The 15,377-nt window shown below is 52.4% G+C and overlaps 1 protein-coding gene across 1 annotated transcript in view; it reads left to right on the forward strand.

The window, feature by feature from the left end:
* Window positions 1-15,377, forward strand: part of SETD1A (SET domain containing 1A, histone lysine methyltransferase) — a 28,574-nt gene that overhangs the window by 4,097 nt on the left and 9,100 nt on the right. The window contains 10 exon segments of the mRNA XM_030925025.1: window positions 548-818; window positions 2,944-3,065; window positions 3,304-3,533; window positions 3,819-4,668; window positions 4,807-5,592; window positions 6,088-6,264; window positions 6,705-6,792; window positions 8,725-8,882; window positions 9,026-9,113; window positions 11,360-11,701. Coding sequence (XP_030780885.1) covers window positions 548-818; window positions 2,944-3,065; window positions 3,304-3,533; window positions 3,819-4,668; window positions 4,807-5,592; window positions 6,088-6,264; window positions 6,705-6,792; window positions 8,725-8,882; window positions 9,026-9,113; window positions 11,360-11,701 — 3,112 coding nt within the window.

Consider the following 15,377-nt stretch of genomic DNA (forward strand, 5'->3'; position numbering starts at 1 on the left):
TTTCTTTCTTTCCTTTCTTTCTTTCTTTTTTTTGAGACTGAGTCTCGCCTTGTTGCCCAGGCTGGAGTGCAGTGGTGTGATCTCGGCTTAGTGCAACCTCTGCCTGCCAGGTTCAAGCAATTCTCCTGCCTCAGCCTCTTGAGTAGCTGGGATTACAGGTACCCACCACCATGCCCAGCTAAATTTTTTTTTTTTGTATTTTTAGTAGAGAGAGAGTTTTATCATGTTGGACAGGCTGGTCTTGAACTCCTGACTTCTGGTGATCCATCCACCTCATCCTCCCAAAGTGTTGGGGTTATAGGCGTGAGCTACCACACCCGGCCTAGTTTGCACATTTCTGTTCTTAATTCTTGCTGTTATTCTATGGTGAGAAGAATTCAGGGAAAAGGGGTCAGGTCTGATGGATCCCTTATTGTGGGCCCCTTCCCTTGCCCGTCACTTTCCTGGATCTCTTTCTTGACTTCATGGAGCTTGCTAAAGTTTCCTGAAGGACAAAGGAACAGTGGTCAGTGTTGAGACCCCATACCAACTCCTGTTCTTTCCCCAGCTGGACGAGTTCTATATTGGACAGATTCCACTGAAGGAAGTGACTTTTGCAAGGCTGAATGACAACGTGCGGGAGACCTTCCTAAAGGATATGTGCCGTAAGTACGGTGAGGTGGAAGAGGTAGAGATCCTCCTTCACCCCCGTACACGCAAGCACCTGGGCCTGGCCCGTGTGCTCTTCACCAGCACTCGGGGCGCCAAGGAAACAGTCAAAAACCTCCACCTTACCTCCGTCATGGGCAACATCATCCATGCCCAGCTTGACATCAAAGGTGAGGACTCCTCTGCCTGCCACTCAGGCTTGGCCTCCAACGGAGGTTGTACATGCAAATGCCTGTCAGGGTCAGGCAGGCACCCAGGGTCATGATCTGAAACTGTTGGGGCTAGTTGTGTTTCTGAAATCAGATCAGATTTTAGAGTGGAATTATGGTACATGGATTTGTGTGTGTGGTGTCTCCAGCAAGGTCGGGCAATAGGCCATAATCAAGCCCATAACTATCTGTAAAAAAAAAAAAAAAAAAAAAAAATCATGTGAAGGGTTGTACTAGGTAGGATGAATAGATTGTAGTAAATCAGCCCAGGTCAGGTCAGGTTGGTTGGTTGGTTTTTAAGACAGGATCCTGCTGTGTCACCCAGACTGGAGAGCAGTGGCGTGATCTTTCCTCACTGCAGCCTCCAACTCCTGGGCTCAGCCACCCCAGCCTCCTGAGTAGCTGGGATTACAGGCATGCACCACCACACCTGGCCATAATTTTTTTATTTGCGGAGATGAAGTCTCACTACACTGCCCAGCCTGTTTTTAATTTTTCTTTCTTTTTTTTTTTTTTTGAGATGGATTCTCGCTCTGTCACCCAGGCTGGAGTGCAGTGGCACAATCTTGGCTCACTGCAACCTCCACCTCCTAGGTTCAAGCGATTCTTCTGCCTTAGCCTCCTGAGTAGCTGGGATTGCAGGTGCGTGCCACCACGCCCAGCTAATTTTTGTATTTTTAGTAGAGATAGGGTTTCACCCTGTTAGCCAGGCTGGTCTTGAACTCCTGACCTTAAGTGATCTGCCTGCCTCGGCCTCCCAAAGTACTGGTATTACAGACGTGAGCCACCATGGCTGGGCTCTTTTTAATTTTTCTATACGCTGTTCTATAACCTATATAGGTTTTAATGCCAGATTCTCAGAAATACTGGATTTTCTGGGTTTTTTGGTTTGAAAATTTGAGATAGTAAAGGAGCTGTGAATGCAAGCGAGGTGGTCTGGGCTTCTGTGTTGAGTGATGGGGAGCAGTGGGGTCTGTGGTGAGCTGCAGATTGCAGTATTGTCTGAAGGAGGCAGCCGTTAGTAGGCACTGGCCAGTTTGCAAGTGGGAATGAGGTTTAACATTCCTGAATTTGATTTGTAAAAGAAAGCCAGCCATCCTGGCTAACACGGTGAAACCCCATCTCTACTAAAAAAATACAAAAAACTAGCCGGGCCTGGTGGCGGGTGCCTATAGTCCCAGCTGCTCGGGAGGCTGAGGTGGGAGAATGGCGTAAACCCGGGAGGTGGAGCTTGCAGTGAGCTGAGATCCAGCCACTGCACTCCAGCCTGGGTGACAGAGTGAGACTCCGTCTCAAAAAAAAAAAAAAAGCCAGGGCCAGGCATGCGGTGGCTCACGCCTGTAATCCCAGCACTCTGGGAGGCCAGGGTGGGCAGATCACCTGAGGGCAGGAGTTCGAGACCAGCCTGGTCAACATGGTGAAACCTCATCTCTATTAAAAATAACAAAAACTAGCCAGACGTGGTGGTTCGTGCTTATAATCCCAGCCACTCGGGAGGCTTAGGCATGAGAATCACTTGAACCTGGGAGGTGGAGGTTACATCATGCCACTGCACTCCAGCTAGACATACGGGTTTTTGTGTGAAATCTCATGGTTTTAAAATACCATGTTTCCCTCTTCACAAGGTGTTTCTGAGGTGTTCACAGCACCTGCGGGCTCCATTAGTCCCCAGGTTGCTCTTCTGCAGGCTTTAGTTTACAGGATAAAGAGCATGGGGTGATCGAGCCTCTGGGTTTGAATTCCAGTTCTTTTGCTGACCAATTCTGTGACTTCGTGTAGGTCACTTTTAAGCCTATAGAACAGAGGTACTGATGCTTCCCTTCTGGTGATCCAGCATGGGTAAAATAAGTAGAAGTGTTTTTGGTAAATTGTGAAGTGTCGTAATATATGTTGTTTGTGGTAGTTCATAGGTAGAGATGAGGTAGAAGATCCCAAAGGTAGAGTTATGGTAGGAGAACTGAAATCCTGAAACCCAGACTCCAAGAAATTGTAGGAAACTTGAGGCCTGAGAAAGAAGCAGGAATACCAGATCAGGAAGGAGTTAGTGTCTCCATCTGACAGTTGGTTCCCATTTCCCTCCCTCCAGGACAACAACGAATGAAATACTATGAACTAATTGTCAATGGCTCCTACACCCCTCAGACTGTGCCCACTGGGGGCAAGGCCCTGAGTGAGAAGTTCCAAGGCTCGGGTGTAGCCACTGAGACGGTGAGAAGCTTGTGGCTGCCACAGCCCCTAGCCATGTGGGCATGGTGCCCGGGTGCCCGGAGCAGGAGCAGTCTTTGGGAGGTTCCGGGCTTCCGTGTTAAACATAAGAAGAGCCAAGCAAAGCTACTGAGATGCTTTCAAAAGACAGGGAAATAGGATTCCTGGTTTGGGGAAGGGCATGTTTTCAAGTGGTGTCTTGAGCCTATTCCTCTCTTCTTGCCCTGCTCTGTCGCTCCAGGCTGAATCCCGCCGTCGCTCTTCCTCCGACACTGCTGCCTACCCAGCAGGCACCACTGTGGTGGGTACTCCTGGCAACGGCACCCCCTGCTCCCAGGACACAAGCTTCTCCAGCAGCCGACAAGATACCCCATCTTCCTTTGGCCAGTTCACCCCTCAATCCTCCCAAGGAACCCCCTACACGTCTCGGGGCAGCACCCCCTACTCTCAGGACTCCGCCTACTCCAGCAGGTACAGAGCAGACCCCGCCTGGGGCCCCGCCCGCAGAGTCTGGGAGCTGCCACTGGGAAGAAGAAGCCCAGAGTCTCTCCAAGAGGGAATTGGAAATAATTTGTCCTAGTTTTTCTGTGGATTCAGTCAACAAATTGCTGTCCTCAGGGAACACACTAGCTAGGAACCCAACATATAGCTCTTCTTTTGAGGGCAGCCTAGAGGGGCTTTGGGCCCTGGGACCCAGGACGCTCTGGTTTGGTCGTAGAGAGCTGAGCCCACCTAACTCCCCTGCTTCTTCTCCAGCACCACTTCAACCTCCTTCAAGCCCCGGCGGTCAGAGAACAGCTACCAAGATGCCTTTTCCCGCCGCCACTTCTCTGCATCTTCAGCCTCCACAACCGCCTCCACGGCCATCGCCGCCACCACTGCAGCCACCGCAGCATCCTCTGCCTCTTCCTCCTCTTTGTCCTCATCCTCCTCGTCATCTTCTTCGTCCTCGTCCTCTCAGTTTCGTAGTTCTGACTCAAACTACCCAGCGTATTATGAAAGCTGGAATCGCTACCAGCGCCATACTTCCTACCCACCACGCCGGGCCACGCGGGAGGATCCCCCTGGAGCCCCTTTTGCTGAAAATACGGCTGAGTGCTTCCCACCTTCCTATACCTCCTACCTGCCCCCCGAGCCCAGCCGGCCCACCGACCAGGACTACCGGCCTCCTGCCTCAGAGGCTCCACCCCCAGAGCCTCCAGAACCTGGCGGAGGCGGGGGTGGAGGAGGGCCCAGCCCTGAGAGAGAAGAAGTTCGGACTTCCCCCCGCCCAGCCTCACCTGCCCGCTCCGGCTCCCCAGCCCCAGAGACCACCAATGAGAGCGTGCCCTTCGCCCAGCACAGCAGCCTGGATTCCCGCATCGAGATGCTGCTGAAGGAGCAGCGCTCCAAGTTTTCCTTCCTGGCCTCTGACACAGAGGAGGAGGAAGAGAACAGCAGCGTGGGCCTTGGGGCCAGAGATGCAGGGAGTGAGGTGCCTTCTGGGTCAGGGCATGGGCCCTGCACACCCCCTCCAGCCCCAGCTAATTTTGAGGATGTGGCACCTACAGGGAGTGGGGAGCCAGGGGCTACCCGGGAGTCTCCCAAGGCAAACGGACAGAACCAGGTGAGATTGGGGTCAGCCAGAGGAGGCACCTGGGCTCTGGGAGTCAGGGCTGGGCCTAGGGGAGAGGGAAGGGAACCAGATGAGAAAGTAAGGTTTGGGACAACAGAAGCCTTCTGTGACCCTCCTCTGCCTCCGCAGGCTTCTCCATGCTCTTCCGGAGACGACATGGAGATCTCCGATGATGACCGGGGTGGCTCACCCCCTCCGGCCCCGACACCCCCTCAGCAGCCTCCGCCGCCTCCCCCTCCCCCGCCTCCTCCTCCTCCCTACCTGGCGTCCCTTCCCCTTGGTTATCCTCCCCACCAGCCTGCCTACCTCCTCCCACCCAGACCTGATGGGCCGCCGCCCCCTGAGTACCCCCCACCTCCTCCGCCACCCCCGCACATCTATGACTTTGTGAACTCCCTGGAGCTCATGGACCGACTTGGGGCTCAGTGGGGAGGGATGCCTATGTCCTTCCAGATGCAGACCCAGATGTTAACTCGACTTCATCAGCTGCGGCAGGGCAAGGGATTGATTGCCGCCTCAGCTGGTCCCCCCGGTGGGGCCTTTGGGGAGGCCTTCCTCCCATTCCCACCCCCCCAGGAGGCAGCCTACGGCTTGCCCTATGCTCTATATGCACAGGGGCAGGAGGGCAGAGGGGCATACTCGCGGGAGGCCTACCACCTGCCCATGCCCATGGCAGCCGAGCCCCTGCCCTCCTCCTCAGTCTCGGGAGAGGAGGCCCGGCTGCCACCCAGGGAAGAAGCAGAGCTGGCAGAGGGCAAGACCCTCCCGACGGCAGGCACCGTGGGCCGTGTGCTCGCCATGCTGGTCCAGGAGATGAAGAGCATCATGCAGCGAGACCTCAACCGCAAGATGGTGGAGAATGTGGCCTTCGGAGCCTTTGACCAGTGGTGGGAGAGCAAGGAGGAGAAGGCCAAGGTGAGGCCAGCACCTGGGACCAGGGAGCCCTGGGCTCTGCAGGAGGAAATGAGCCTCTGACTCCTCCAGGCTGCACAGCTCAGAGGAGACAGGTAACGGAGGCGAGTGGAGAGAGGCCGCAGGCCCTCAGGGCCGCCCTGACTGGGCAGGGGAATGGGGGCACAGAGAAGCAGGCACAGATGGGCCTGGGAGGCAGCAGAGCTTTGTCCTGGTTCCATTGTTTGGTTGCTTGTGGTGGACAAGGCCCTTAGGTCTCTTCAAACTTTGGTTTCATTTTGCCATTTGTGAAGTGGGAATAGTGGCTATTTCTTAAGGCTGGTGGGCGAAATGAGCAGACTTTTGAGAAAATGCCATGTGGGGGCTGGGACAGGTGTGACCAAGATATGGAGCAGCAAGTAGATGCGTTCTGTATTCCTGGGGTCCGGGAGTAGGTCTCAGGCAGGAGGGAATGCCTGGGTTCTGGGCGCTGGGGCTCAGCCCCACTGCTGCCTGCAGCCATTCCAGAACGCGGCCAAGCAGCAAGCCAAGGAGGAGGATAAAGAGAAGACAAAGCTGAAGGAGCCTGGCCTGCTGTCCCTCGTGGACTGGGCGAAGAGCGGGGGCACTACGGGCATCGAGGCCTTCGCCTTTGGGTCAGGGCTGCGAGGGGCCCTGCGGCTGCCTTCATTCAAGGTACTCAGAACTGTCGTTTTGTGGGGTAGGGTGGGGAAAGGGAGAGGGGTGACCCCTTCCTTGAGGTAGGGGTGGTCAGGAACTATAAGCATTTGAGCTCTTTTTTTTGTTTGTTTTTTGAGACAGAGTGTTGCTCTGTTGCCCAGGCTGGAGTGCAGTGGAGCTCACTGCAACCTCCGCCTCCTGGGTTCAAGCGATTCTCCTGCCTCAGCCTCCTGAGTAGCTGAGGTTACAGGCGCCCGCCACCATGCCCGGCTAATTTTTGTATTTTTAGTAGAGCTGGCGTTTCACTATGTTGGCCACGCTGGTCTTGAACTTCTAACCTCAGGTGATCCACCTGCCTTGCCCTCTCAAAAGTGCTGGGATTACGGGAGTGAGCCACCGTGCTCTGCCTGAGTATTTGAGTTCTAAACGAGCCCCATCTTTTCCCCATCCCCCAGGTAAAGCGGAAAGAGCCATCGGAAATTTCTGAGGCCAGTGAGGAAAAGAGGCCTCGTCCCTCCACTCCTGCTGAGGAAGATGAAGACGGTGAGCAGGGTCAGGCATAAGGAGAAGGGGTGGGCTGTGTGGGTTCTGATGGGAGAGCAAGGGTCGGGGATGAAGGGGTTGGGTCGTTCTGAGGGCAGAGCCAGGTGGAGGTGCAGGGTTGAAATGCAGCAGTTCTGAGAGGTGTGGGGTACACCAGGTAGGGTTATCCCCGGATTGTAGTTGCGGGTCTTCCTCTGATCTGCTGATTTACATTTTCTGGATTTTGGGTTTTTCCACCCATGAAATTCAGTGTCTGGAATCACGGAATTCCAAGTTAAATGAGGCATCTCCCCAAGTTTCCCACCTGATGCTCATGCCCTCCTACCACCTTCCTCCTAGTGTGCTTGAGTTTCAGCCCTTGCTTGATAGCTACCATGGCCTGGAAACTTCCCCACTGAGTCAGATCTACTTTTCTGGTGACCCACTGGCCCTCGTACTCTTTTCTTGGGCTAGGCATAACACATCAGCTGCCGCTCCCACCCGACCAGAAAATGATACAAGATCAAATGGGCAGGACATATTTAAAACTGTGTGGGCTGGGCACAGTGGCTCTTGCCTATAATCCCAGCACTTCAGAGGCTGAGGCAGAAGGATCACCTGAAGTCAGGAGTTCAAGACCAGCCTGGCCAACATGGCACAACCTTGTCACTACTAAAATTACAAAACAGCCAGGCATGGTGGTGTTCACCTGTGATCCCAGCTACTTGGGAGGCTGAGGCACGAGAATCACTTGAACCCAGGAGGTGGAGGTTACAGTGAGCCAAGATCATGCCACGGCACTTCAGCCTGGGTGATAGCGTGACACTGTGTCTCAAAAAAAAAAAATATATATATATATATGTATTTATGTATATGTATTTTTATATATGTATTTATACACGTATGTATGTATATGTATATATGTGTATATATGTATATACGTGTATATATATGTAGATATGTATATATATGTATATATGTGTATATATATGAAGGCCAGGCATGATAGCACTCACCTGTAATCTCAGCATTTTGGGAGGCTGAGGTGGGCGAATCACAAGGTCAAGAGATCAAGACCATCCTGGCCAATGTGATGAAACCCCGTCTCTACTAAAAATACAAAAATTAGCCAGGTGTGGTGGCGGGCGCCTATAGTCCCAGCTACTCGGGAGGCTGAGGCAGGAGAACTGCTTGAACCTGGGAGGTGGAGGTTGCAGTGAGCCAAGATTGCGCCACTGCACTCCAGCCAGGTGACAAAGTGAGACTCCATCTCAAGAAAAAAAAAAACGTATATATACACACACACACACACAGATGTATATATACCTGAAGTCAGGAGTTCAAGACCAGCCTGGCCAACATGGCACAACCCTGTCTCTACTAAAAATACACAACAGCCATGTGTGTGTGTATGTATGTGTGTATGTGTGTATATATATGTGTGTGTGTATATATATGTATGTGTATATACATATAAAGGCCAGGCACGATGGCTCACGCCTGTAATCCCAGCACTTCAGGAGACTGAGGCAGCAGGATCGCTTGAACTCAGGAGTCTAATACCAGCCTGAGCAACATAGGTAGACCCTGTCTCTACAGAAATTTTTTAAAATTAGCTGGGTGTGATAGCATGGCCCTTTATAGTCCCAGCTACTCAGGAGGCTGAGGCAGGAGGATTGCTTGAGCCCAGCAGGTTGAGGCTGCAGTGAGCTGTGATCACACCACTGCACCCCAGCCTGAGTGACAGAGCAAGACCCCGTCTCAAAAACAAAAACCAAACTATGAAACATGAGGTAACTGAGGTGTTTGCGTTTCTCTGGTGAGCTTCCAAATTCTCATCTGTAAAATGAAGACCATCAGGAAGATTGGTAATAGTGTATGTAAAGCCATTGCGCAGGGCAAGTATCTTATGGTTGATGGTAAATTTCCCCAACTACCACTCTGCTGGCCTAGACCCTGAGCGAGAGAAGGAGGCTGGAGAGCCTGGACGTCCGGGGACCAAGCCCCCGAAGCGAGACGAAGAACGAGGCAAGACCCAGGGCAAACACCGCAAATCCTTTGCTCTGGACAGCGAAGGGGAGGAGGCGTCCCAGGAGTCCTCCTCGGAGAAGGTGAGGGCCTGGGCGCTGGCTCCCGGCTGAAGCCTGCTTCCCCGTAGCCAGCATCTCTGTGGTTGGAGCCCAGGCAGCTGTGTCTGGTGGAAGACCAGTTGTCCCTTTCCTGTTGTTAGTCCTCATTTGTCCTTTTTCTTAAGGATGAGGAGGATGATGAGGAAGATGAGGAAGATGAAGATCGAGAGGAAGCTGTGGATACCACAAAGAAGGAGACAGGGGTGTCGGATGGTGAGCACAGACAGCGGAATCCACTTTGGGCTCGGAGGAGGGGTTCGGCTGCTTGGCTAGCCCTTTTCTGAGCCCACATGACCTTCCTGCTGGGCTTGTGGGTCACCTTTGCCCTCTGTGAGGGCATCTGTTTGGGCCACATTCTTAGGAACCCTTGGCCCCTTGACAGCAATAAGCTCAATGCTCAAAATGCTCCCTCCTGCTCCCTCTTCTGCTGAGACATAGCTGTCCAAAAGGACAGCCTGGAAGAATCTTTTTTTTTTTTTTTTTTTTAATGAGAGTCTCACTCTTGTTGCCCAGGCTGGAATGCAATGGCGCAGTCTCGGCTCACTGTAACCTCTGCCTCCTGAGTTCAAGCAATTCTCCTGCCTCAGCCTCCCTAGTAGCTGGGATTACAGGCACCTGCCACCACACCCAGCTAGTTTTTGTTTTTTAGTAGAGACAGGGTTTCACTACGTTGGCCAGGCTGGTCTTGAACTCCTGACCTCAGGCGATCCACCCACCTCAGCCTCCCAAAGTGCTGGGATTACAGGCGTGAGCCACCACACCTGGATTTTTTTTTTTTTTTTTTTTTTTTTTTTTTTTTTTCTGAGACGGAGTCTTGCTTTGTTGCTCAGGCTGGAGTGCAATGATGTGATCTTGGCTCACTGCAACCTCCATCTCCCTGGTTCCAGCGATTTTCCTGACTCAGCTTCCCAAAGTGCTGGGATTACAGACGTGAGCCATCACACCTGGCTGATTTTTGTATTTTTTTTTTTTTTTTTTTTTTGCTGTTGTTGAAGTGCTTGATTTACAGACAGGGAAACTGAGGAAAGGAGGTTAACAGACCTCATGTCTAAGACTGCAGAATGGGTGAGTCAGGATTTGAACCCACACCCGTGTTTTCATTTTGTGCAGAAAGGGTATCTGGGCTGTGAGGGGGAGGCGGGTACCCTTCTCATACCAGCAAATAGTTCCGGTGGCCCTGGGTGGACTCCTTGGCCATCAGGGTCTCCGCCAGCGCCTCGTACAGCTCGTCCAAAGGCTCCGTGTGGACAGCCTCGTGCTTTTTGATGAGTTCTGAGAGAAAGCACCGGACATACTTGACTGACGGCGGGTGCTTCACACACACAGGATGCTTCACAGTCTTCTGCAAAATATCCCCCAGCAGCTCAGAATCTGATGAGTCTCTTAGCTTTGCTTCTAAGCTCTGCCAGGGGAAGGAGCGCAGCGCGCGCGCCGCCAGGAAGCGGCGCTCGAAACTCTGCAGCAAGAGTTCGGTCCCCGCATCCTCCTCCGGCGCCATGACGTGGGCCTGATTTTTGTATTTTTAGTAGAGATGGGGTTTTATCATGTTGGCCAGGCTGGTCTCGAACTCCTGACCTCAAATGATCCACCCACCTCGGCCTCCCAAAGTGCTGGGCTTTCTGGTGTGAGCCACTGCACCCAGCCTCTTGCAGCAGTCTTGACTGATTTCCCTGTCTCTGTTTCTGTCCTTCTCCCTCTATTCCAGTTCATTTTCCAAACTGCTTATAGAATCTCTTTCCTAAAATGCACCCCTGACCCTGTGACTTCCTTCCATAAGGTCCTTCCTGACAACTTGTTCTCCGCAGGGTGTCCCCTCAGCCCAACACTGTGGGCCGTTTTTATCTCCTGGCCCTGCTGTGTTCAGCTCCATCTCGCCCTCCTCCAGTACCCTTCCCAGCTGCCACCACCATCTTCTAGTCTAACTTACCCAATTCTGTTCCTCAAAAACTGTGAAATTCTTCAGTTTCTTTGAGCCCTTCCCATACATGAGCAGTCTCAGAGTATAGAACCTTTCGTGTTTTTTAAGCTTTTCAGCCCAGAATCCTTTTTCACCCAGTCCTTCATCCAGACTGAGTCCCAAGATCCACTTTGGGAAGGTTCGAGTGCCAGAGCAGTCTGCTTGCCAGTCTCCAAGTCTCTGCTTCCTCTTACCTCGGACATCCCTGTGTAGTCCCCATGTCTGCATGGTGGACTCCTTGTCCTTGAGTTCACCTTGTCCCCTGGGATACCTTCCCTGTTGGGCCTCTTTAGACAGAGTCTGGGGCTTCCTTTGCCATCCTCCCCACGTGCTGATGTTTATCTCACAGTGAAAATGGTTTGCTTATGCAGCTCCTTGGTCTGTTGGACTTCCCCGTCCCTAGCCCAGAACCCAGCATCCACAGCAGGGAGTGAGTGAGGAGCCCACGGCTGACCAAGTGAGGTCTGCCCACCTCTCCTGACTGCCCCTTCTGGATTTCCAGGCGAGGACGAGGAAAGCGATTCGTCCTCCAAATGTTCTCTGTATGCTGACTCAGATGGCGAAAATGACAGCACATCGGACTCCGAGAGCAGCAGCTCTTCTAGCTCCTCATCCTCCTCCTCCTCATCGTCCTCGTCCTCCTCGTCCTCTTCATCCTCTGAGTCCTCCTCTGAAGATGAAGAGGAAGAGGGGCGGCCAGCAGCCCTTTCCTCAGCCTCCCCGCCCCCCAGGGAAGTCCCAGTGCCCACCCCAGCACCTGTGGAAGTGCCAGCGCCAGAGAGGGTTGCAGGCTCCCCAGTCACACCCCTGCCCGAACAGGAGGCATCTCCAGCAAGGCCTGCAGGTAGGTGCCACCACAGGGCTGTCGGTTGGATCTCTCTCTCTGTGTGTGTGTGTGTGTGTGTGTGTGTGAGAGAGAGAGAGAGAGAGAGAGAAAACAGTGGTGCTTGCATTTATTGTGTACAAGTGTGTGACTTTATTAGAAAAACATAAAAAGAAAATATCACCATCTCCTGTCATTCCCTTTTGGAGACATTGTCTGACATACTCAAACTGCACTGTCATGGTGGTTTACAGAACCCCAGGCTAAGCTGGCTACTAAAGTAAAATGGGTTGGTCTCCTCTCAAGTAAATTAATGAGAAAGTGCCCAATTGAGTAAGTTCTTCCTCCTAATTTTTCTTAAGCCTGTTCTTCAGTGAGTAGTGAATAAGTGCAGGTGATTAAATGGGCAAATAGGTAGAAAACAAGTATGAACATTAACACAGAACTTGGTTCTAGCTGCTTTCCTTTGTGGATTTGTTATACTCTAGCACATTCGCATAGCTTAGCCTGCTGCGGGAACCGCTCTTTCAAGCAGTAGGTATTTATTGAGTGCTCATTGCAGCCAAACAGTAGGTGCAGGGGATGGGATCTTGAGCCTTGCAGGCAGCGTTCTCACTCTCATCAAGCTTACAGTCTATAGAGAAAGACATCTTCATTGAGTAAGAAATACATAGGAGGCTGGGCATGGTGGTTCACGCCTGTAATCTCAGCACTTTGGGAGGCCGAGACAGGCGGATCACGAAGTCAGGAGATCGAGACCATCCTGGCTAACACGGTGAAACCCTGTCTCTATTTAAAAATACAAAAAAATTAGCCGGGCGTGATGGTGGGCGCCTGTAGTCCCAGCTACTTGGGAGGCTGAGGCAGGAGAATGGCGTGAAACTTGGAGGCGGAGCTTGCAATGAGCTGAGATCGCTCCACTGTACTCCAGCTTGGGCAACAGATCGAGACTCTGTCTCAAAAAAGAAAAAAAAGTCCAGCCTGGGCAACATGGTGAAACCCTGTCTCTACAAAAATTAGCCAGGCATGGTGGCACACGCTTGTGATCCCAGCTGCTTGGGAGGCTGAGGTGGGAAGATCGCTTGAGCCCAGGAGGCAGAGGTTGTAGTGAGCCAAGATCACATACCACTGCACTCCAGCCTGGGTGGCAGAGCGAGACCCTGTCTCAAAAAAAAAACAGAAAAAGAAAAAGAATACCTAGGAAAACCTGTGGTTACAAACCATGAGAAGCACCAGGAAGAAGGGCAGGGCAGCCAGCTGGAGCACACTTGCAGGAGGAGGGCTTCCTGCTGAGGTACTGCTGAGCTGAAGTCTGGGCAAAGCAGGCAGCACAGCTGGCTTAGCATGTGTCAAGGCCCTCCAGCAGGGGAAGCAGCGGGTTTGAAGACCTGGGGAAGAAAGCTGACCCTCCAGAGGGTTGAGCACAAGGGGGTGGTGGGGTGGCTGAAACTGGAGAGGTGAGTGAGGGTTGGGCCCAGCAGATGTATAGGCCAGCCATTGTCAGGAATTTGTCCTTTATTTTGAAGTAGAAAGCCATCAGAGGAATGACATGGTCATATGTGTGTTTCAAAAAAATGTAGTGCAGAGAAAGCTTGGAAAGGGGCCACAGTGGAAGTAGGGCGCCTCTTAAGTGGCTATTGTAGGATGCAAGGCGAATTATGGTGGTAGCTTGGACTTAGGTAGATTGGACAAGGATGGATCAAATAAGTCAGTGTTCAAGATGTGCTATGAACTTTAGGAGGCCGAGGCAGGCACATCACTTGAGGTCAGGAGTTCGAGACCAGCCTGGTCAACATGGTGAAACCACGTCTCTACCAAAAAATACAAAACTTAGCCAGGTTTGGTGGTGTGTGCCTGTAGTCCCAGCTACTCGGGAGGTGGAGGCACGAGAATCGCTTGAACCCGGGAGGTGGAGGTTGCAGTGAGCGGAGATCATGCCACTGCATTCCAGCCTGAGTGACAGAGTGAGACTCCCATCTCAAAAACAAGATGTGCTGTGAAGATGTATGTGGCCTCCCTGGGGTCTCCCAGTTGCATGTTGTTGAGAATCCATGGTCTGAGATAGGCAGCGCCCACAGGAAGACCTCCTCACACTGATGCACTCTACTAAGCTCCAGACTCCGTGAGAGGGGAGTTGAGGCTCTCATTACACCTCAGATGACTCTCCAACCTCTCCTGGGCCCACTGGGTAGCAGAAGGGCCTATGGGGTCACCGGCAGGTCAGAAGGCATGGCTCTTAGCCCTCTTCCATTCTCATCAGAGCAGGAAGGAGAGGGGCTCACCATATCTGCATTTCAGAAAGCCCATTCTAGCAGGAGGAGGAGAGATTTGGAAGAGGGGAGGAAGGAGGTGGGTGACATGAGGTTTGAAAGGATTCTGGTGAGCTTTAATGGCATGAACCAAAGCCGAGGGGTTCTAATGTGGCAGAAGAGTGGAGTAGAAATGGGGGTGAGGATTGGAGGTAAATTTAGGAGGTAGGATGACTTGGTTAAACTTCCCCCGGAAAAGAAACTCGGGAAGAAAATCAGGATTAGGAAGAAAACTGATGAGTGTAGTTGGGGTAGCGTTTGAGATGCCCCTGGGGCTTCCCGGTGGAAACAGTGGCCGTTGGATCCATGGTTCTGGGGTCTGGAAAGAATGGTAGGCCGGATATGAGATCGATGCTTAGGTCTTGGAAGTACAGCAGTGAATTCACTTGCAGACCCAGGTAGGCGAGTGGAGGGAGAGAAAAGGCAGAGCCTTCCCGTCCTCTGGGAGCAGTAGGCAAGCAGGGCCCGAGGAGGCTGAGAGGGGTGACCAGAGGCGAGAAGGGAAGCAGGTAGTGGAGAGGTTCTGCAAAGGAGGGAGTGGCCTTGTATCACCAGACCACCAGCAAGGCTGAGATAGGCAGTATCTGTTGGATTTGACAGTTACGAGGTCATTGGTGACCTTATCAGTTTCAGTTGAGTGGTTCAGACTGAAGCCAAGGTACAGGGTGTTAAGGAATGAGGGGAGCGGAGTTTTCTGGAAGGGTGGACCACTGTTGCCAAGATAAAAAGGAGAGTTGGGGCCGGGGGCAGTGGCTCACACCTGTAATCCTAGCACTTTGGGAGGCTGAGGTGGGCAGATCACTTGAGGTCAGGAGTTCGAGACTAGTCTAGCCAACATGGTGAAACCTCGTCACAACTAAAAATACAAAACTTGGGCTGGGTGCAATGGCTCATGCCTGTAATCCCAGCACTTTGGGAGGCTGAGGCAGGCTGATCACGAGGTCAAGAGATCAAGACCATTCTGGCCAACACCAACATGGTGAAACCCCATCTCTACTAAAAATACAAAAACTAGCTGGGCGTAGTGGCGCACACCTGTAATCCCAGCTACTCGGGAGACTGAGGCAGGAGAATCGCTTGAACCTGGGAAGTGGAGGTTGCAGTGAGCCGCGATTGTGCCACTGTACTCCAGCCTGGTGACAGAGTGAGACTGTCTCAAAAAAAAAAAAAAAAAATTAGCGGTGTGTGGTGGCAGGCACCTGTAATCCTAGCTGCTCAGGAGCCTGAGGCAGGAGAATCACCTGAACCTGGGAGGTGGAGGCTGCAGTGAGCTGAGATCGTACCACTGCACTCCAGCCTGGGTGACAGTGAGACTTTGTCTCAAAAAAAAAAACAGTTGGGGGTTGTGACATCAGCTCCCATGTGTCAGGTACCTATGTGTGCCAGGC

This window comes from Rhinopithecus roxellana, chromosome 20, assembly GCF_007565055.1.
Source record: "Rhinopithecus roxellana isolate Shanxi Qingling chromosome 20, ASM756505v1, whole genome shotgun sequence".
NCBI classification, from domain to species: Eukaryota; Metazoa; Chordata; class Mammalia; order Primates; family Cercopithecidae; genus Rhinopithecus; species Rhinopithecus roxellana.